The sequence below is a fragment of the Chlamydotis macqueenii genome, chromosome Z (assembly GCF_036417535.1).
Source record: "Chlamydotis macqueenii isolate bChlMac1 chromosome Z, bChlMac1.mat, whole genome shotgun sequence".
NCBI classification, from domain to species: domain Eukaryota; kingdom Metazoa; phylum Chordata; class Aves; order Otidiformes; family Otididae; genus Chlamydotis; species Chlamydotis macqueenii.
In genome coordinates, this window is record NC_141593.1 from 50,718,574 (window position 1) to 50,739,789 (window position 21,216).

Genomic DNA, 21,216 nt, shown 5'->3' on the forward strand with positions numbered 1-21,216 from the left:
TCCCTCTTCCAACCCATGTGCTGGTAAAGCCATTTTTAATCAGTTAATTCCCTTCTTGGTGCCTCTTCACAACTAAGTAGTGGTAGCTCAGCAGGCTACACAACCTGTAACAACCTGGAGGGCAAGCCACCTCTTGCACAGGTGGAAAAGGAAGAGAGACATGCTCTAGCTGCTCTCACAAAGGACCACTGTGCACACAGTTCCACTGGTTACCCCAATCGCACACCTCCTCACGCTTCCTTTGGTAAGGAGCATTTGCTATGTATTTGTGTGGGGCCACACTGGCCTCTGCCTTGGCAGTAGTCAGGTCCAGACTGTGTTTCTGTAAGGCAGACAGTACATTCACCCTCCAGTGCAGGAAACACTGAAAGTGCCAACTGCCAGAAGTCAGAATGGTGCACTGGGGAAAGGGCTGCACCAACTAATTAGTCTGTATCTTCCCTGAGCATGACAGCCAGATCCTGCTGTACGAGCTGGTAAAGCCACCTTCATGTTCTTATTCGTAGGAAGTAACAGTAAGGGCTCCAACAAAAAACATTCAACTGCAGAAGATGAAATACATTTGTTTTATTTCTTTCTAAAGTTTGTACATATACATATATCATTATACATATGTGAGATCCTTCACTAGGGTTGCTTGATTTCAATTACATAAAAATTATTGGTAAGCTTGCAGGCTCTCTGTTGCCCGTAAGCAACATTTATTCCAACTTATAAAAACACAGAGGAACAGAGTTATAGTCAGGAACATGGACACAAGAGAGAAGTCTACTTTGTATCTCACAGTTTCAATACATCAAAGGCAAATTATTTGTCTGTATACCGTAGGCTTACTTTATCAGCAATGATAAAATAGAGGAAAATATTTATATACAGTCACCTCAGGTGAAAAATAAAGCAATGTAAACTTAAATTCCAAAATATTATTTTAAATGATATAACAATATCCCCAAAAGTCCTTCTTCCAAGGGGAAGAGGACTGATTAAGTGCCTTCATTTATCAGGAAATGATCATTCTAGTACCAGTTACATGAAGCAGAATAAGGGAGGGCATTCTGTGGTACCTGTAGAAAAGAGTGACAACTCTGCTTCAGGAAAGCATCTCTGTGTAAGCAAGTATATCTTTGAGTCCTTATGGACATCAGCAGCACGTGGAAACATCTCCCATGAACTACGGCTTGACTTAAGTCTGCACAGCTCTAACTCTGACCACTGAGGAGTATGGTTTTCTGGCCATGCATGTTCCCAGGGACAAAACAGGATGCCCTGGTGGTAGGACAACCTCAAACCTGAGACAGTGGCCACCCCAAGAGTCAGAGCAGCAAGTTTCACACTGCTGGAAAAACTTTAGTGATTACCTCAATGCTGCTTCACAGCAGACCAAGAAGTTACCACAAAGCAGTGAGACCGGGACTGCATCTCTAGTGTGTTGCATGAAAAACACTCCAGTAATTCAGTGATGAGAGTAAACTGAATTCAAAGTTATCAGAAAGAAGATTCCTACACTTGGCAAAAGGGATGGGAGGCCACTCAGAGGCAGAGGAAAGGTCTTGCAAGAACTGCTATTAGGCCCTGTAAGGTTAGGTCTGCACAAAAGAGATGCACATGGTGTGTGTACACGCCTGTGCAAAATGTTTTCCTGAACTACCACTACCAAGAGTTACTCTTCCCATATGGGCACCATGCAGCAATAACCAAAAATTCCATTCCCTTTCTCAGCCTAAGGGAAAACAATACTGCAACAGCTCAGGTGGAGGGCAAATGACACTTCCTAACTGCAACTCTGAGTGCAACAGTGCTCACCCTCATCTTCCCAGTACATCACCATGGGAGGCAGGTAACCCAAGGGAGAAGCTCAGTGCCTGAAAAAGGACTACAGGATTACAACTCGCTCAAAGGAAGGTGATGGGGATGTCCCTCTTCATTTCATCCTGAGCTGCAGTCCACTTGCGTCTCAGCCCCTCAAGACACAATCACTCTGGCCATAGCCCAGTGAAGTACAAAGGCATGACTTCACTGAGGTTGCCCAAGTGCTTCAAGGTAACTGCATGATTAGACTTTTATGACTTCAGGTACGAATCTCAGCCTTAGGCTTTGCTCTCCCTTTCCAGGAATAATGCAGATAGTGCTAGTGCTGTCCTGACTAGGGTGTAATAGGAAAACCCAGTAAGTTTCCTTACGTCCAGCAACTTGTTAAAAGGTTGTTTAAACCTCCCAAGGGAAACCTCTGGGAGGCATATGAGATGGTCGAGAGAGATATTTCAGCTGTGATGCTCTTCTTTTCCCTGCTGATGAGCCAGACACTCTTCTGGAAATCTGTACAGTTGCAGAAAGAAACCCTCACTACTGCTATACAGCTGTTGTCTGCAGGAGACACCACAGGCACCACCACAGGCTTGGACACTTTCGACATGATGTCCCCTTGCTGAATTTTCACAGAGCAAGGTCAACATTTTCAGAAGTAAAGCTGTGTATAAGATCCCCAGAGTGTAATTTTCAGAAGAAGTCAGCACAGATGCTCCCAGTGCAGGCACTGGCTGACATCAACAGGGAGAGAGTTAGCCCACTGCTGACCTAGCAAAAAATCCCAGCCAGTAAATCCCCTTATAGATTTAGACTCTCAAATATATGCCTTCACTTTCGACATGCAGAACAGGCAGCCCCTGCTAGACAAACACATGGCAATCAAGGCAGCTCAAGGGATACCTTAAATCTGCGAAAGCTCTGATGACTGTTTAACTTAATTTGAGAACAACTAGAACAACAAGCATCCTAACAAAGTTTGCAGCTGCTGAAGTGCTTTGACCAAAATAAGCTTCAGAAAAGAACAGCAGGCTTTGAAGTGGTGAGCCACAGAAGCTGTACCATACCTATGAAATACACACACATATCTATAGGCATCACTTAAACACGTTCACCAAGTAACGTAAGCCTCAGATTGTACCTCACGTGAAGAGCAGTGATTTCAAAGTTTTCAGACTGCCAAAAAAACTCTTTCAGCCAAGTTATAATCCCAGCCTTGAGTAAGAGGACATAGTTGTCATGAATATGTACAAATTAAAAAAAAAAAAAAACTAACAACCCACCCCTGTTGTCATCCTACAGTCTTTCAGAATTTGACAGCACTGAGCATGAGGTTTTCATGAGCGATTTAAGTGATTTAAGACTTATATCACTGATAGAGTTTGCCCTGTGCAGTGACATCGATATAATCGATCTCCCTTTTCCCAGCAAGAGTCTCAGGGGCGTCAGAGGATTTTGCGTCAAACAAGGTTCCACAGCAGCCTGGCTAGCTGCTCTGTGGTTACACCAGGATGTTCACTTGGCCCAAGGCAAAGCTGAAACCTTGCCTACTTAGACAAAAAGTATCTTGTTGAGCTGGTCTCATTTAGGTGAATTACATACAGGACCACTGCTATAGAGTGGCTACTAATTACAATGGTTTATGTCAGAGAAAAATCCGCCCGTGCAGTTTGTAGCACTTTCGATTCTTGCATTGCTATGTGATGTACTTTTTCTCAGTCCAAATAAACCTACGGCCTGTACCCCAGCTGATTCCTGGCACAGATTTAACAGCAGATGCCATGGGACATCCCTCATTGTTTAAACGTTTATAATTTTTACATAGTTCATTGTTCAAAGGGGAGGACAGACAACACTTTGGGCTGGCCTAAATTTGCTCCTTCTGACAACAGGTGCAAAGTCAGGTCAAGGATGCGGCCTTCGGGAAAGCTATTGCTTGCATTTGCTAAGGGAAGTGCTCTAATAAATAAAATACAGTGTCAACACTGAAAAAATCGATGAGCAAGGTACGTTCTCTCAGGTAGGGCTGAGCCTGCCTTCTTTCACTGTTCAACTGGATGTTGCCAACAGGAGAACAGATACTTGCAGAGGGCATCCAGATACATTTCCCTGGAACCTGTCCTCCTTGCTCTTATTTAAACCAGCCTCCTAACAATGGGACTGTGGCACCCTTGGATGAGGGTGCTGCCGTCAGAAGGGAGAAAAGCAGCAGATGGTAGTGACAGTTCCTCAAGCAGCACAGTGTATGTGGAAAAGGAAGCCAGCATTTTTAATTACCCCCAGCACTGAGGGCAATGCTGGAGCAGACAGTCCCCAGCAGGTGACCAGCCACCAAGGGTGGCACTGGCTTTCTATCTTCCTACAGTATCATTGTCCTCTGCACTGCTGTTCAGCTTAGGTGGTATCATTTTTCTGGAGGCTGATAAAGCCTCTTCTTGCTGGAGCAAATATTCAGGTCCCACATGGTGAAGCTCCAGGTGAAGAAGCTCATTATACTACACCTATGCTGCTGGGAGAGCTCTGGGAGAGAGAAGAGGCAGGCATACTGCTTCTATACGCACTAAAAATGTCCTCTAAAAAGCACAAGCTAGAGACCAGCTCTTTCGAATAAATTTGTGAGATAGCTTCTTTGGCTTGCCCCTCTAGGCAGCCTCAGATGCTGGGAACACACACTGGGAAGCTCTGGTTGTGCTCTGAGGAGAAATGTGGAGCTCCTAACTGCCCTCTCAGACCAGATATAATATCTCAGAGCCTGGGGAGAGTAATACTGGGGAAAGTTTAAACAAGCAGCAAGCTACAAGATTTCTTGTGTGTATGCTGCCTTTGCAAAAGCAGCTGGTGTTTCTGACAACCTGGATACCACCTCTCTGTGCCTGAAGAAAAACGTTTTTTTTTTCTTTTTTTTTTTTTACACAAAGCTCCCCAAAAGGCTGCAAGACGTACAGCCTGATTTGGAAAGTCCCCAACTCCTTCCAAAACAGCATTTCAAAGTTTCCCCCTAGAATGGGTTGCCTCTGCCTCCAAGACTTTTGGGAAGGAGACTAGGAATGTCACAAGTGTCTGGTCTGAGTGTGGGAGGGGGGACACTGTGTCCTCTGCAGCATAACGCTATGGCAATCTGAAACTCTGTTTTGTGCCTCCAAGCTATAACTGTCACTGGAAACACAGGCTACCAATGAGCAGAATGAAAAAGCTGTTCACAGGGTTATCCATTCAATGCAGCACTGCTTCAGAGCAGGCTTTCTCAAGGCAAGATGGGACAGTCAAATTTTCTGGATTTCTGCAAGCATGGAAGGAAAGAGACCTGTTATACAGAAGCAGCTGAGGTGCTAAGACGACAGACAGGAGCAGCTTGACAGAAAAGGAGGAGGAGCTGTCAGACTAACTGCGATAAGGCCAAAATTTATTTAGGGATGGAGAATACAGACATGGTAAGCAGAGAAAAGGCTTCCCTACTTTCAAGAAAAACTTTGCCATGCAATGCTTCCAGAAGCCCAGTGATAACCCTGCCACCTTTTACTTTCTCTACTGCCACAACCACCTCCTCACTGAAGGGGCTGCTCTAACCAAGCAAGAGCCTCACTTTCCCATCAGAGAACAGCAAAAATATTGGCTGTTTCAAGCCAGAATAACAACCAGCCTTGTTACTGGGAGGCTTTGGAGCTGTGAAAAGTCACCGAAGAATTCTAGTCTCTGGAGGTCTGCTATTCCAAACTCCTGCTCAATGCAGGGCTGCTCTGAGCAGCACTCCTCAGGAGAGCCCCCAGATGTGAATAGACCACAAACTGGGAGCAGGCGGGATCAGAGGGAAAGCACTTAAGGGATGAGCTGTTACAAGCCGTTAGAAAGCTTCTGGTAACCATTTATAAGAGGCTGGCTACACATGAAAAACTGTCTGAGTCTGCGTTGCAGCTGAACAGCATTTCCCCACAGCTCTGCTGCATTAATCACTTTGCTGGCTGACTTATCTCTCTACATCAATTAAAGACACAACATAAATACTGGATTTAAAAGCTGTAGTCATGTTCACTGGTCCATGCATGATTTATCTGCAAGATGCACACAAACACACAGCCGGCCCAGATAGTCTCTTTCACAGCTGCTGCTGAACAAAAACCATCTCAACCAGACCCCTGCATCCTGCTAACTCATGGAGAAGAGTGTGGTTTTGGCTTTAGGAGAGTATCTCGCTTCCTTTGGTTGCTGAGTGGGGAGAGGGGAAGCTAATTTTGTCCTTCTCCCTCGCTTCTCTGCTATCAGGTGCAGACCTGCTGAGGTCCTCTCATGCCTCAGGTGGGGAGAGGAGATGATCCAGCCCCTGGAGGGTGAGCAACCAGCAATGCTTCGGAACAGAAGGTCCCTCCAGGGCCTCTATCCACATCATGAGAGGGAGGGATGCAAGGAGCTGTTGGCCGCATCCTGCTCCTCTTCTTGCAGCCTCCCTCTCAACACGCAGATAGAGGCTTTGCTTGAGCGATGGTTGCACGTTGCAGCAGGGAGGATGACAAGGAAGGATGATGCCTCCCCACACCATGAACACAAAGGCTGGCTTGCACGCACATATGCTTGTAGTGGTTTGCCAGTAACTCCTGCTTGCACTGAGCACCCCCAGAAAGCTGTAGGCTGGTCCACTGATACCAAGTTTAGGTGCATGGTGGGTCCCAGAGGAGGGCTGGAAACCAGTAGAGTACCTTTACATATCGCAAGACGAGCTCCTGAGTCGCCGATGTCAAGCCCTGTTGTCTGCTAAAGGCAAACATTTCAGCAAAGAAAAGCAGGGTACCAGGTACCATACAAAGCTATCTGGCCAGACTTTCAGTGGTGCCGCCCAAGAAGATGCACTGTTGAGACCTCCTGAGAACCTGCCTTCACAATAGCTGGGGTAGGGCCAGGGGGAGGGGAAGACAAATTACGATACTGCTTAGTAGATGATCCTGTTCCCATGGGAGACCAGGAGCCTTAGGCATTCACAACAGGATCAACTTATCTTGGCTTCTGAAATGTGCATTTTCACATAGGTGCCTGGGATGCCTAGAATTTGTAAAGCAACAGAGCAAAATGGTGTTAATTAAAACTTGAGCAGAACCTGGCAAATTCTCAGTAAACTAATCTACATGCCTCAGCAGTCTCATCAAGAGTGCTCCAAGCTCAACAAATGTTTAATGACTAAAAAATGCAGTGAAAAACTGCATTTGATAAACCCACGTGAGACTTAAAAAAATACTCTAGTCCATTTACAAGTATACATGGAAATAGAGAATAAATAAGGAAAAAAATTATATTTGCAGTTAACTTTTTGACTTTTCCTATTGCTTCAAATCATCTCCTCTGCAATGACTTTGAAGAGGAATTATCCAGTTTATGTGTCAAAGCCGGGAAACACATTTTACAGGAATCATTTCTTTTTGAGCTCAGCAATTTAACTGCACTCTGTAGCAACCAGAATATTTTAAAAGCTGGGAAAAAAAGTTAAATGTCACCTTTTTGCCTTTTAAAGAACTGTTCTCCATAACCACAAGAGGTTTACGGAGCATGTTCCAGCCAGCCTTCAAAAAGCTCATCCAGATAACCCTGCCCTAATAGTCAAGCAGGGCCCATTTACAAATGTGCACTATTTTTTTTTGTTTTGTTTCTGCTGCATGCTTCCTAACACTGTTAACAGGACAAGTTTTCTTCTCAAATGTGCATTCAGCATTCCCCAAATTAATTTCTTCTCTATCTTCTGCTTGTTTGTTTTAAACCACCAGAACATGATGAACAGCTGCAGGGATTTCCTGGCTTTGTTTCCCCTCCATGAGCTGTTGATCTACCACACCTGATTAATTCAAACAATCCCTCCCAGGGAGGACTATCATGCACCTGTTTATACTAAGTCTCTTAACACAGCATGCTGCACCACATCACTTTGGCTCCAGCAGCAGAAGGCATCTCTCTTCTCCAGGAAGAGGACTGAATATCTGCTCTGCTGTAGTAAGCATGCACAGCTTCTAAAGCTCTAGCACTTAGGAAGCACTGCCAGTTTCTATATGGGACTCTGCAGTTTTTAGCAATGTTCCCATGGTTAGGGCCCAACCTCCTGACTTCTAGCACGGAGTGGCCGCTCTCAGTGGCAGATGCCAGACGTGTGCGTGTCCTAACATCACACGTGGAAACAGTTCCATCTGGTTTTGCTGCCAGGCTGCAACTTCAAGGATTGATTTGCTCCAACACCTCCTGGCATCTGAGGGCACAACGTCTTCATTACAGCCAAGTGTGAGCACAAAGCTGTTGCACGGTGGTCCTCAGTGTGGGAGGCAAGTCATGTGGCGCCTGTTAAGGTCCTCTCTTTGATCATTCTCTGTCCTGCCCACTGACCTGGCAGTTCAATAAGCTAGATTAATTGACTTGGACCCTTCAGGAAGTCTGGCAGAGCACAAATCCATGCAGGTGGTAATTTTTTTTTGATGTGTGGCCGTTTGACTACTTGAGCTGGAAACACAAGTGCATTTCTAAACAGTTTTTCCATTGATCTTGATGTTTCTTTATGCATTAAGAATTACCTCCATCAGGAAGGCTACCTGTGCCAGGCACAACAAAAATAACAGCAACAAACAATTTTCAACAGTCCCTCAATGTTACCTCATAAGGTGCTCTGCAGGAAAGGCCAGCTTGGTGGTACTACTCCGCATAGCAGAAGGGCGAGGCAAAATGGGAGAGACATGTCCAAGCTCACCCAGTGGTCCAGTATCAAACCTGAGATTAAAACCCAGGGTGTTAAGTAACAGCAGTCTCTACAGAGCCATGATGCTGCCCAGGCAAGCAGGGCTGGGAAGCAGGAAAATCATTTCTACATCATCTTTCTACTCCCTGTGCCTGAAGAGAGCGGGCCACCCCAAGGGTCTGTGGCACAAACAGGAGGCTTTCAGGTATGGAAAGCTCTACCCATGGTGGTCTCTCCCTGTCCTGCACTCCCCTCTGAAAGCCTGGCACAGGTTATGCAGGGGCTGCAAGGTGGACTGGTTCCCTGCGGGTGGAGGGTAGGATCTGCCAAAGCCGAGGCTGCCTTGTGCTGGCCTCCAGGCACGGAGTAGCCAGGATGGCATCAAACCCTGGCCCACAGTGAGGACACATCTGTCCCCTTCTCTGGTCTGCACCAGCCTCTGCACCAGTGAGCTAAAACAGGAAAATGAAGAGTTGAGGAGAATCCTGTCCTGAAGAGAAAAGGCAAAATGCTTTGCTGCTAGCAGAGAAATTGCAAACACCTACTTGTGCACACCAGCAAAGAAACTCCTGGAAGGGGGAGCATTAGGGTACAATACATCATAAGGCTCTATATAGCAGCTAAGTGAGAGCGTATAGTTAAAAACTACACCGAGGCCCTTTGTCTTTAAAATACAATGCTAATGGCAGACATCTACAGCAGCCTCCTCCGCAAATAAATGTAAAGACCAGGTAGTCATTCCAACTGGGTAATCCCTAGTCTCCCTGACTGCAGAGACAGCACAGGTTTGGATATCCCCCAGCCTACTAACTCAGGAGAAGACTCTTTGCTTGGAAGGAAGCAAACAAAGTATTCCAATACTGTCATTCCAGCATTGCCAGAGGTTTCCAGGTTTCATTCCTTCAGGCTCATGGGTCCAGGATCAATGCAGTGATGATAAGCAACTGTGACTATTTGCGCTAGCACCCACTGCTATGTACCAGTACCAACATGGTCTGCATTGTCAGGAAACCAGTGTTCCCAGCACCCTAGGCTCTAGCCAGCCTTCTGCAGCTGCTTGTTTGCACAGCTTTTCTCACAGCTACAGCTTGCATTCACAGCACTGCGGCATTTGTCCAGTTACTTTTCCTGCCCACCACGTAAATAAAGTGACAAGTGACTTGAGAGATGAAAGCCACATGCCAATGGGAGGAGATAAACGGGGAAGAGACAGAATATACGTAACAGCACTCTACCCCTCCCCCAGCTCCTTTAGAAACAGAACAACACAAAAAAGTCCCGATGCTTCAATTGCTAAATGATAAATTAACAAAGCAAAGCAAAGCAGGAGCAAAGACATCTCCCACAATCTGCACAGATACAGCAAAATATACAATAGAAAATGTCACTAACACTCCATTCAGGCAGATGCACTTATTTTTTTTCTGTGAATGACAGGTTATTAAATGAAAAAATTTTGACCACCGGTACTTTGCTGCATGGCTGTTCCCCTAGTTGTCATTTCCATTCTAAGTGACCTTCTGCTTAATGCTGGGTGTTTCTGGCCTGTAGTCCTTCCTCTCCGAGACATTACGCTTCACCTTGGCACTAACTGGAGACTCCTGATTCAATGAGGGACTCGAGTGGGACTTCTTCAATCCTGGTGCATCGTTCTCTCCTCCACTCAGCAGCTCCTTCACTCCTTCTTTCAGGAGGCCAATGTAAATCTCGTAGCGGTTTTTCTGGGAAATTAAAAGAAAGGCCTGAATCAGAAATTCTGCAGAAACACTTGAGACCATCTAGATAACTAAATGGTTTCCACTGGCCTTGAAAGCCAGGAGCCTAATGGACGTGAACAATGGTGCCTGATGTGGACATGGACAATGATGCCTAATGTAAATTACACTGTACAAAAAGGATTTCAGGCAGGCTTAGCCCACGGGTGCTGTGCAATTAGAGGCACTCTGTTCTGCAGCACACAAATCCTGGTGCTCTGCTGAATGGTGGCTCCCAGCTAGCTGGAGTGCATGGTGATTTCCAAGTAACAACACCAAGTGAGAGTTTGCTGACCTTAGACATGCTGAATCATATTCTGTGCTCAGACACATTCAGATAGCAGCATCCTGCTAAGCTCAGATTTTACCAGCTTGGCCACAACTGAGCCCATGAGAGGATGCTCTGCAAGGCCAGACCTTAATAAAAAGGAGCAGATGAGAGGGCTATGACAGCAGCACACCATGTTCCCCTGACTGGGCCACTCATGGTAAATGATGAAGGTCACTTTCTGTCCAGACACTTGTATTTTTCAACTGGAAAAAGGTCACTTTACTGTGCCCCATGCCCACTTGTTCTATTCCTTGTCTGGAGTGGAGCTTTCTCTCTCCAACAGGAAGATTTCACTTTTTGTTACCACAATAACATCTTTCAACACAGAACATCTTGGCAACCAACAAAATGAGGGTACAGTAACAGAAGATCCCTGCAGGGCCTCAAAACCAGAAGCTGGAGCAGGAGGTCCTGAGAATGGAGCAACCCACCTCCCAGAATTTGTTTAGTAACCTGACCCTAACATATCCACCAAAGATGTGGTGCAGGCATTGTAACTAAGGCGATCTCAGTGTGCTGGAGGCCAGGGAAGGAGGACATAAACATCTATACTCATAATTTATATTTCAAAGTGGCAAAACAGGTGCTAAACTATCACGTTCCTGACTGAGGAAAAAGTGTTTAAGAACAATTCTTCCAATTTATAATAAAATAATAAAGTTCTGGTAATAACACTTATTTGAGGGCAGGAAGTAAAAAAGCTTGGTAACTGCTTTGAAGTGTGGAACATAAAGAACAAAACAAAGATGATCTGACTGGGTTTCCAAACAGTCTTTTGAATAAACAAAACCTCATAGAGGAGAATCATAAAAGAATCCATCTAAAATTAAATAAAAAGAGCATTCTTATCAATTCCATATCTGGAGCTCCAGCTCTACAATGCAAGAGACAAACACATGAAGCAGATAAGATGTGTCATTCAATAAAAAAGGAAATGGAGAAACAGCAAGCAGAACCCTGATGATGATGATGCACTGGGCTGAGGAATGATTCATCATAAAACAAATGGGACACCTCTGCCAAAGAGAAAGCAAGCCAGTGCTCTACGCCTAGGATTAGTGTAATATTTACCAAGGGAGAGAGGGACTTTACTGCCGTACGGACATCAGATTTTTGCTAGTCCACTAAACATTACCAGGGTCATAAGACCCAGCAATCAGAATGGAAATCCAGGACCAGTTTCTACCCTGCATGTCTGCAATAGCCAATTTGCCTTGACTTTGTGGGCCCATGATTTCTACCACAATTAAGAAATGCATTTGGAAGTTTCGATTTTTATTTCAACTGCAACAAATACGCTCTTTTAGTGATCTGACATTTAAAGCTAGGTATTAAAGCTGATGGTAATTTTTCCATAAAAGAAATTAATCTGGAATATTCTGTCAGGAAAGCAAAACCACAAAAGTTAAAACTATTCAAAAGCTTCTGCAACATTATCTCTGAAGACTGAATGCACATGATAAAGAGGAGATGAGATAGTCATCCATCAAATTTCTGGCTTCACTTCTCATCTGACAGCACTCAAAAGATCTCCCTCAAACCATAAATTTGCCACAATGAGCAACCATCATCTGGACCAGTACTTCCTCAGACAGCAAGCAAAGAGAAATGTTCCTAGACATTAGTAGGAAGAAGAAATGCCCCTGTCTGCATCCCTGAGGAAAGAGCAAGCACCTCCTGGTTCACCTCCCCTCAGATGGAAACAACATCTCACTTGTCTTTCATCAGGAACAAGAATGAACGGAATGCCAGTGTAAGATAAAGGAATTACAAGGGCCTACAGAAAAGGAATCTGGCTTCTTCCTTCCTTATGGACCTATGCTACTTCCTTTGGGACTTGCAGGCCCTTTTGGTGTGCTTCTGGAGATGTATCAGCATGGCCCTTTGTACATGCATGCAAGGTCTGGTCTATGGTCTCAGCCTGAAAAAGCCAACTACAAAATAGGGCCTCAACTACCTCTTGCCCTTTTGCTTTAACCCCATACAGCAAGGTCTGTTGTTGGCTCCTGCCTGACCTTGACAGGACTTTGTTCTGAAGGGGAGGTGAGGAAACCCCAAAATGGAGAGAAATTTTCCATTCAGGATTTTGACACAGCTCACCTTTTTTTTTTTTCTTTTTTTTTTCTTTAATGCCTACTGATGGTTTCAGCATGGCCTGTGAAATCTGTGCCAAGTGTGAAGGTAACACAGCATTGCACAGCAGCACCTTGAATCGCCATCTCTTACACACAACTGAAGTTGGTTCCACCACTTGCCTGCCTAGATCGGCATTCCTGCAGTGCTGATCACATAGCTGAGCTGCACAGTTCAGTTGCTGTTCAAGGCTCTCACCAGGGAAGAAGGCATCTTTGGATTCCTGGGCTTTACTGGTTCTGCTTTGTACTAAAGTACCTAAGGAATATTTGTCTAAAGACCACTATGATCAAATTGACAGAAAACAGAAAAAACCCACAACAATCTCCTTCTCCATCAGTCTTTCTAAAACCATCTAACACTCCAGTCTATATTCCATCCTAACTCATCATGCTTCTAGAAGTGACAGAAAATAAATATTGTGTCAAAGACGCAAAGCCAAGAAAATCTTTGCTCTCTCTAGTTGCACAAGCCAACCTACAGAGTCAAAGTGTGTGGCTTGTTCTGTAGATCCAAGTGCTCTATTCAAAACTGAGATTGTGCCATTGATCACAACCCTTTGATCCCAATCGCTCAGCCAGTTTCCAAACCACCTAACTACCCATTCCTAATCCACACTTCATCAGCTTGTCTACAAAGACCTTAGAGGAGACAAATGTAAAAATCCTTGTCAAGAACAAACAACACAGAATCATAGAATAGTTAGGGTGGGAAGGGACCTTCAAAGGTCATCTAGTCCAACTCCCCTGCAAGAAGCAGGGACATCTCCAACTAGATCAGGTTGCTCAGAACCCCGTCCAACATGGCCTTGAATATTTCCAGAGATGGGGCATCCACCACCTCTCTGGGTAACCTGTTCCAGTGTTCCACCACTCTCATTGTAGAAAATCTTTTCCGTATATCAAGTGTTAATCTAATTCCCTCTGTTTTAAAACCATTACCCCTTGTCCTATCGCAACAGGCCCTGCTGAAGAATTGCTCCCCGTCTTTCCTGTCAGTCCCTTTAGGAACTGGAAGGCTGCTATAAGGTCTCCCTGCAGCCTTCTCTTCTCCAGGCAGAACAGCCCCAACTCTCTCAGCGTGCCGTCACAGGAAAGCTGCTCCAGCCCTCTGATCATCTTCATGGCCTTTCTCTGGACCCTCTGCAACAGGTCCACATCCTTCTTAGGTTGGGGGCTCCAGAGCTGGACACAGTACTCCAGGTGGAGTACTGCCCCCTCACGAGGGCAGAGTACAGGGGCAGAATCACCTCCCTCGACCTGCTGGCCACACTTCTTTTGATGCAGCCCAAGATACGGTTGGCTTTCTCAGCTGCAAGCGCGCATTACCCGCTCACATTGAGCTTCTCATCCACTAGCACCCACAAGTCCTTCTCCTCAATCCATTCTCTGCCCAGCCTATATTTGTGCCTGGGATTGCCACAAGCCAGGTGCAGGACCTTGCACTTGGCCTGGTTGAACTTCATGAGGTTTGCATGGGCCCACCTCTCCAGCCTGTCAAAGTCCCTCTGGATGGCATCCCTTCCCTCCAGCATGTTGACCGCACCACACAGCTTGATGTCATCGGCAAACTTGCTGAGGGTGCACTCTATCCCACCATCCATGTTGTCCACAAAGATGTTAAACAGGATGGGCCCAATACAGACCCCTGAGGAACGCCACTCATCACCAGTCTCCACCTGGACATTGAGCCATTGATCACCACTGAGTGCAGCCATCCAGCCAATTCCCTATCCACGAAGTGGTCCATGGTGGATAAGGAATATCCACTGCTCTCTCTGCATCCATCACACCAGACGTCTTTCTAAAAGGCTATCATGTTGGTCAGGCATGATTTCCCCTTCATAAAGCTATGCTGATTACTCTCAATCACATTCTTGTCTTTAATGTGTTTGGAAGTGATTTTGGAAGTGACTGGAAGAAGAATTTACTCCATTAGCTTCTTATGGATACACAAGCAGCTGACCAGCCTGTAGTTCCCTGGACCTTCTTCCTTGCCTTTCTTGAAGACAGGAATGACATTTGCTTTCCTCTAGTCCTCAAGGACCTCCCCCTGATCACCATCACCTTTCAAAGGTAATCGAGAGTGGCCTTGCAATGACATCATCCAGCTCCCTCAGCACTGATGGGTACATCCCATCAGATCTCATGGACTTGTGTATGTCCAGTTTAAATATTCCCTAATTTTATCATCCTTCACCAACTGTTAAGTCTTCCTTGCTCCAGATTTTCCCACTGGGCTTATGTATTTGTGACTGCTGAAGGCAGGTCTTACCAGTAGAGACTCAGACAAAGAAGATACTGAGTTTCCTGGCCTTTCCCTACTCTTTGTGACCAGATCGCCTGCCCAGTTATCGGCCCCAACTAGGGGCCCATATTTACCCTAGCTGTCCTGCTCTCAAAATACCTGTAGAAACTTTTCTTCTTGCACTTCACGTCTTCTGCCAGATTCAAAGCCACATAGGCTTCGGCTTTCTTAAATGCAATCCTACATGCTTGGACAGTATCTCTACTCCTGTGTCACCTGCCACTGCTTCCACTCCTGCACACTTCCTTTTTATGGTAGAGTTTTGCTAGGACAAACTTGTTAATCCATGAAGGCCTTCAGCTATCTTTGCTTGGTTTCTTACTTGTCAGAGTGAGCCATTCCTGAGCTTAAAGGAGATGATCCTTCAAAAGTGACCAGCTGTCCCAAAACCCTCCTCTCCCCAAAGCCATATCCAATGGGATTCTTCCAAGCAGTACCCTGAACAGGCCAGTCAGCTCTCCTGAAGTCCAGGGTTGTGATCCTACATTTTACTTTGACACCTCCTTTCAGGACCATGAAGTCCAACATCTCGTGGTCACTGCTGCCATGGTTGCCCCTGAAGTTCATATCCCCAACCAGTTCTTCCTAGTTTATAAGTGAAAGGTCCAGTAAGGTGCCTCTCCTTGTCTGCTCCTTGGTCACCTGCGTAAGGAAGTTGTTGTCAGTGCACTCCAGAAACGTCCTGGACTACCTGTGCCCTGCTGTGTTGTTCCTCCAGCAGATACAGGGGTGGCTGAAGTTCCCCATGAGGACCAGCACCTGCAAACACAAGGTTTCTTCCAGTTTTTTGAAAAAGACCTAGCAGACAGCCACTACAACACTCATCTTGGTGTGCCCACTAATCTTGAACCAGCTGGCTCATCACCTTTCCTTAGGCAAAGTTTTGTATGTGCCTGCTACTCACTCACAAAAAGGGTGACTGTCCCTCCTTGACATCCCTGTCTGTCTTTTCTGAAAAGCCTATATCCATTCATGGCAGCACACCAGTCATGTGAGCTATCCCATGACCTCACTTCATCCCTGTTTTATTGATTATGGAGTCTCTCCTGTTCACATCATTGTGTACCATTTGCTTGCCAGCCCTGCCCACCGTTTCCTCATTTGATTGTTCCTCAGATCATTTCAGGTATGTGCAATATGAAAGAACAAATTGTCCAGCTGTGTTCCCTATACAAAACAGTATCAAAACACCTATGCAAACCACCTCAGGCTCATCATACGCAATGCAGCCCAGTGCTACAGCAAAGTCAAACCCAACACAGCAGTTACAACCTCCTGCAAAAGCAGAAGTACACAACCAGTCAAGCCCAGGAGTAAAAAGAGCTCCTCCAAAAAAAATCTCATATAACACATGGCAGAAGATTTACTTCAGTTCTAGAGGCTTATGTTGCCTCCAGCATCTCCTCTGGTGGTCTCTTCTTCAGACTATGGATTTTCCTTCCCAGGCAGTGCCTATCTAGAGTACGATCCTTTCAGATCCAAGGCAACACTGACTGGCAGTTCTGGGGAAAAAAGCTCAAAGGCGGAGCCATGAAAAATACCAGGCATCTGCTGGGTTTCCTATCCCCTCGCACATAGCCCTAAAATGTGGCAGATACCATGATGGATAAAAGCTGCTGTCAGATATTCAGAATAATCTCCTAATGCAGCTATCTAAGTTGCATCACTCCATCCTGTGATCTTTAACTCTATTCTTTTCCTGCTCAGTGGTACACAACACAAATGGCTCTGACGAGGCATGCCTATGACAATAATTTTAGAAGAACAGTTCCTTCAGAAGATACCAATGGAAGAAATTTACGCTGTCATTCCATAAAGACTGAGGTGCCAGAGCACTAGGCAACACATAGTCTTACAACAGGAGACAGTTCCTGCCTGAAGACCTCATAATCTCTTAAAATAGACACATCAGACAAGGAGAGAGGGCTACATTTTTATTCTCCATTTTACAGATGAAGAGCTAAATTCATGGCTTAGGTCACAGGAAGTCCTTATCAGAAAGAGGAGCCACATCGCAACTTCTGGGATTGCCGTGACATATCAGTCTTAAAAGAACATACTCCTTTGTGAAGTAAGGTAAAAATGCAGAATGTTAGGACTGTATCCCAGGTATAAGACTAGCTACCCCACCCACACTCAAAAAGTAAAAGTAATAACGTTGCCCATACATACCTCAAAATCCAGATAGTGATCCTTCAGTTTGTAGTCATCTACTTCCTTGCCTTTGAGCTTCTTGTCAGGAGGATAGGAGCGATGTTCAGCAAGCTCAGTGGAGATCTGCTTCAGCTTAGCTTCATGGGACTTCAGTTGTTCATCCTTCAGAAACACATTAGGCACTTAAGTGACAGAATCTAAAATATTTGATAAGCAAAGGAAAACAGAGACATCCCTGTACAATGATAAGGTCTGTTATCCCAGAGCTCTGTCCCCAATAGCTCTCTCAAAGGCATTCAAGCAAAGTGGCCAGGTTTGCAAAAAAAAAAAAACTTCAGCAGCTAGCAGATGCCACTGGGAAGGACAGCAAACCTGTCATCCCTTGCCTTGCTGAGAGCAATGGAAGCAGCTTGCTGCAGAGCATTACTGACAACATGACACTTCTGCTCTAATACATTTTTTTTTGCAAATTAATTACAGCTGTTTTAATTATGGCTGGTTTGTATGCAGCAGACCAAGGGCAGAAGGAGACAGGTGAAGACCCTGTCTCAGGTCTTTGCAGTGTAAAAGTAGTTCCTTCAGGGACAGAAAGGATGTGGAATCAGGGCCCTTTCCTTCCATTTCTGTACTACCAAATGCTTTCTGGTCTGCAGTTTCCATTTGTTCAGAACAATACAATGTTCCAGAAGAGGAAGAGGCTGTCCAATTCTCAAAAGGTATCTGCTACCAGGTTTTATCCCACTGTGCAGCTGGAGAAAGTGAGGAGCTGCTACTCCCTTTTCTAGGCAATTTCCTGTATCATAATCCCAGGTCCACTCACTTCCTTCAGTCCATCTGTCAGCTAACCTTCCCACAGCTCAGAAGGTTTCCAGCTCCTGCAGCATGGCCTTCTGGCCATTTCTAGGCTTGGATCTGAAATTATGTTTCAATTAGGTCAGTCCAAAATCAGAGATGATCATGCAAATTTCAGTGACTTAGGTAGTACCCTTAGGTAGTAGAACAACAGGTAGTACCCAACTCTGCTCCCTCATATGTACCTAGCCTCAGAGGAGGGGGTAGCTGCCAATAAGAGTCCCTCAGCAGTGTGGCTGTGCAGCTTGCAGCTTCAAGCCTAGCTCTGACATGCCTGCACTGCATTGTGAGCCACACTGGGGACTGAGCCTTTCAGCTCACTGAGCTGGAGCTGCAGAAAAGAGCAGAAAGGAGGAAAACTTCCACAGAAGATGATAGTTGAGTCCCAGCTAATCTTGTGTTTCAACTCTTTTGCAAGAGAACTGAAGAAAGAAACGTGGGATAATTTGCCTCTGCCTATACAGGACTCAAACCACTCACTATTGGCTGCCAAAAATTCTTGTTGCTGTTAGTAACTACCCTGGATCTGCTTGCTGTCTATTAGTGCCCAATCACTCTTTACTTTGTGCTGAATCCCTTGCCCCAGTGACATCCTGTTGCAGTGAGTTCTACAGCCTGATGACAGGAGGTCTTTTAGCAGCCATTAATCTGGCACTTGTAATTCCCAGGGCAGCAGCCCTTTGGAGCTTTTGTGTGTGCATGCACATTCTCAGAAAAAAAAAGGAAAAAAAAAACCTTAGTAGATCTTTTCTAGACTGATTGTTCCTTTATATATAACATTGTCACATCCCTCTTTGGTTGGACTAACCAAGATCAGACACTGATCTGCTTTTGAAAGCAAACTTGGTACAATGATCTTGTACAACCTGTCATGCCCAACCTCTCTCCCTTGCCCATGTTAGGTTCTCACTGCGTCTCGACTTCTGCCTGACCAGGAACAGGTCCTTTGAAGAAGTACTGTCCATCATGATTCAGCCCACACAAATCCTAAACAGCAACCACAGGGATTTGACAACTCGTATTTTTTTTGTCTGCCAAGTCAGAAGCAGCCTGCTGGCAGCTCTTCCACAGTGACAGATAAAAGCAGACATATTTCTGCTTGCCTTTGAATTTATCTGCTTTGAACACTTAACATTCTTCTGCCTTTAGCTAAAACAGCTTACCTTATTCCACTTTTCGTGTCTCCCCTTCTTTCAGACACAAACCACAGGGCTGTGTTCTATTTTTTTTTTCTTTCCACATTAAATGGAAACAATGAGACCAGAAAACAATGTGCTAAATGGAACAATCACACACAACAACACTGAGTAAAAAAGCTTTTTTTTCTGGTGACTGGGGGTAAATTATTGAAGCCCCATACAGTATTTTTAAAAAGGTAAGCATGAGCAAAGTGTAAAACCACAAGGATGAGACAAGTTAGCATTATTCTGTATGAGACATGTTTTACACTTTAACCCAGAACAGAAGATGGAAACTCGGTCATCACTTTGTAATAAGAAAGGCTACTGTCACAGAGAGGGAAAAAGCAGGGGCGACATAAAAAAAAAAAACCGCTCCTGTAGAGAAATGCAGATTATGAGACTGGTTTCTAAGGAGTGTTGCTAAGCTATGAAGATGGTAAAAAAAATGCATTTAAGAAGCAATCCAGCATGGGCAGATGACTTTAAAAGCTACACAAGGTTACTCATAAAGCATACATCTAGGATTGAGATCTGTCACCTCTCTGCCACTCTGTCAATCTGATCAATGCAGTCAATATTGTGTTTCTGCTGGTGCAGGAGGAATTGCTGGCATGCATTACAGCATCCAAAGTACACATCGCCATGGGCACAAGCATCAAACACAGCCAGTCTCAAACAAGCAGAAGTGGGTGGGTTTTTTTTGTGCAAGAAGTAGTAGAGCTGTGCAACTCCCTGCCTCAGGAAGTTGCAGAAGATAAAATGTTATGTGATCACAAGGGGAGACCAAAGACATTAATGTAAGAACAGTTTATAAATATACATTAAACAGGAAATCTCTGAGCTGATAAGGGTTGGAGTCTGGAAAAGCATTGTGGGAGAAATATAATTGATGTCTGCCTGATGCATCAGCTTTCACCTTTTATCATCCCAATATGCCAAAGATTAGGAGTACGTCCATTTCCTCTGAAATGAGTGGCAATAAACACTCAAATTTAAAAAAAAAAAATCAGTCAGACAGGATTTGAAATACCCTCTCCAGAGTGACAATCACAGGATGAAAATTCTGTATCTGGGACTAGGAACACTATTGATTGTTTCTTTTCTTCAAAAATATAAAACAATTATATTCAAGTCGGCTCCTTCTCTACCTCCACTTCAAATCTTGCATCAGGAAACAAGCAGAGATTTACCATGCAGGCCTCCTTCTCCTAGGAATGCTAGTGGGAACAGCCACAAAACAATGCCAACGACCACCATCCAGTCTCTAGCCAACCAGAGAAATTGCCATCACTTACCCTCTTAATAAAACAGCTCACCTGAGATAGCTTCGTTGTGGTGGCTGGCAGGAGTGGGCGACTGAACTTCTTCTGAGAGCCAATTGCGGCTGGAAATGGCGGTGCGGAGAAGACGGCAGCCACACAGTTAATCTTGTTGATCCAGGTCTGCATTTCTTCTTGGCTCCTAGGGAAGAAACACATATTAAGCATCTGTTGACTCAGCCTCCTCTACCTCTTTCCCACTCCTTCAATAGCATTTTAAAAGCAAGAATAACCAGAACTGGACAAGTCTTACAGTCTGCTCAGTCTTCTGGTCTACCTGCAAGCAGTTAGTGTCAGGTATCTCAAGTCACAGGCTGGCTTGTGATTAGCTCCATAACTCACCCTAGCATGCATCTTTTCCTAATCTAATCCAAAGGACACAGGTGACAGAGCCAACCAATGCCCTGATTCAGACATATGTTCTAAGGTCTCAGCTGTGCTGGACACCACAGATCTCTAGGAGGGTTCACATGGATATCAGTAGAAAAGGACTCATGCACAAGACTGATGCACACGTTTTTAGTGTCAGAAGAAAAAGGCAGGTCATCTGTTCTGTCTGGATATCACAGCCTGAAGACTTTAATCAAATTATTCTTGTATTAAGCAGTAACTTTGTTTCTGACAAAAGCGTATCTTCTAGAGAGAGATCCAGCTAGGATCTGATGACATCAGGAGACAGACA

At 45.0% G+C, this 21,216-nt stretch overlaps 1 protein-coding gene across 5 annotated transcripts in view; it reads right to left on the reverse strand.

The window, feature by feature from the left end:
- Window positions 1-552: 552 nt before the first annotated feature.
- The window catches only part of PSD3 (pleckstrin and Sec7 domain containing 3), a 121,666-nt gene continuing 101,002 nt past the window's right edge, over window positions 553-21,216 (reverse strand). For all 5 annotated transcript variants that reach the window (XM_086769937.1, XM_086769938.1, XM_086769939.1 and 2 more), the window contains 3 exons: window positions 20,532-20,676; window positions 17,201-17,344; window positions 553-10,224 (listed from right to left, as the gene is read on the reverse strand). In XM_086769937.1, the coding sequence (XP_086626063.1) occupies window positions 10,012-10,224; window positions 17,201-17,344; window positions 20,532-20,676 (502 nt within the window). In that variant the 3' untranslated portion in view covers window positions 553-10,011. The remainder of the gene's footprint in view (window positions 10,225-17,200; window positions 17,345-20,531; window positions 20,677-21,216) is intronic.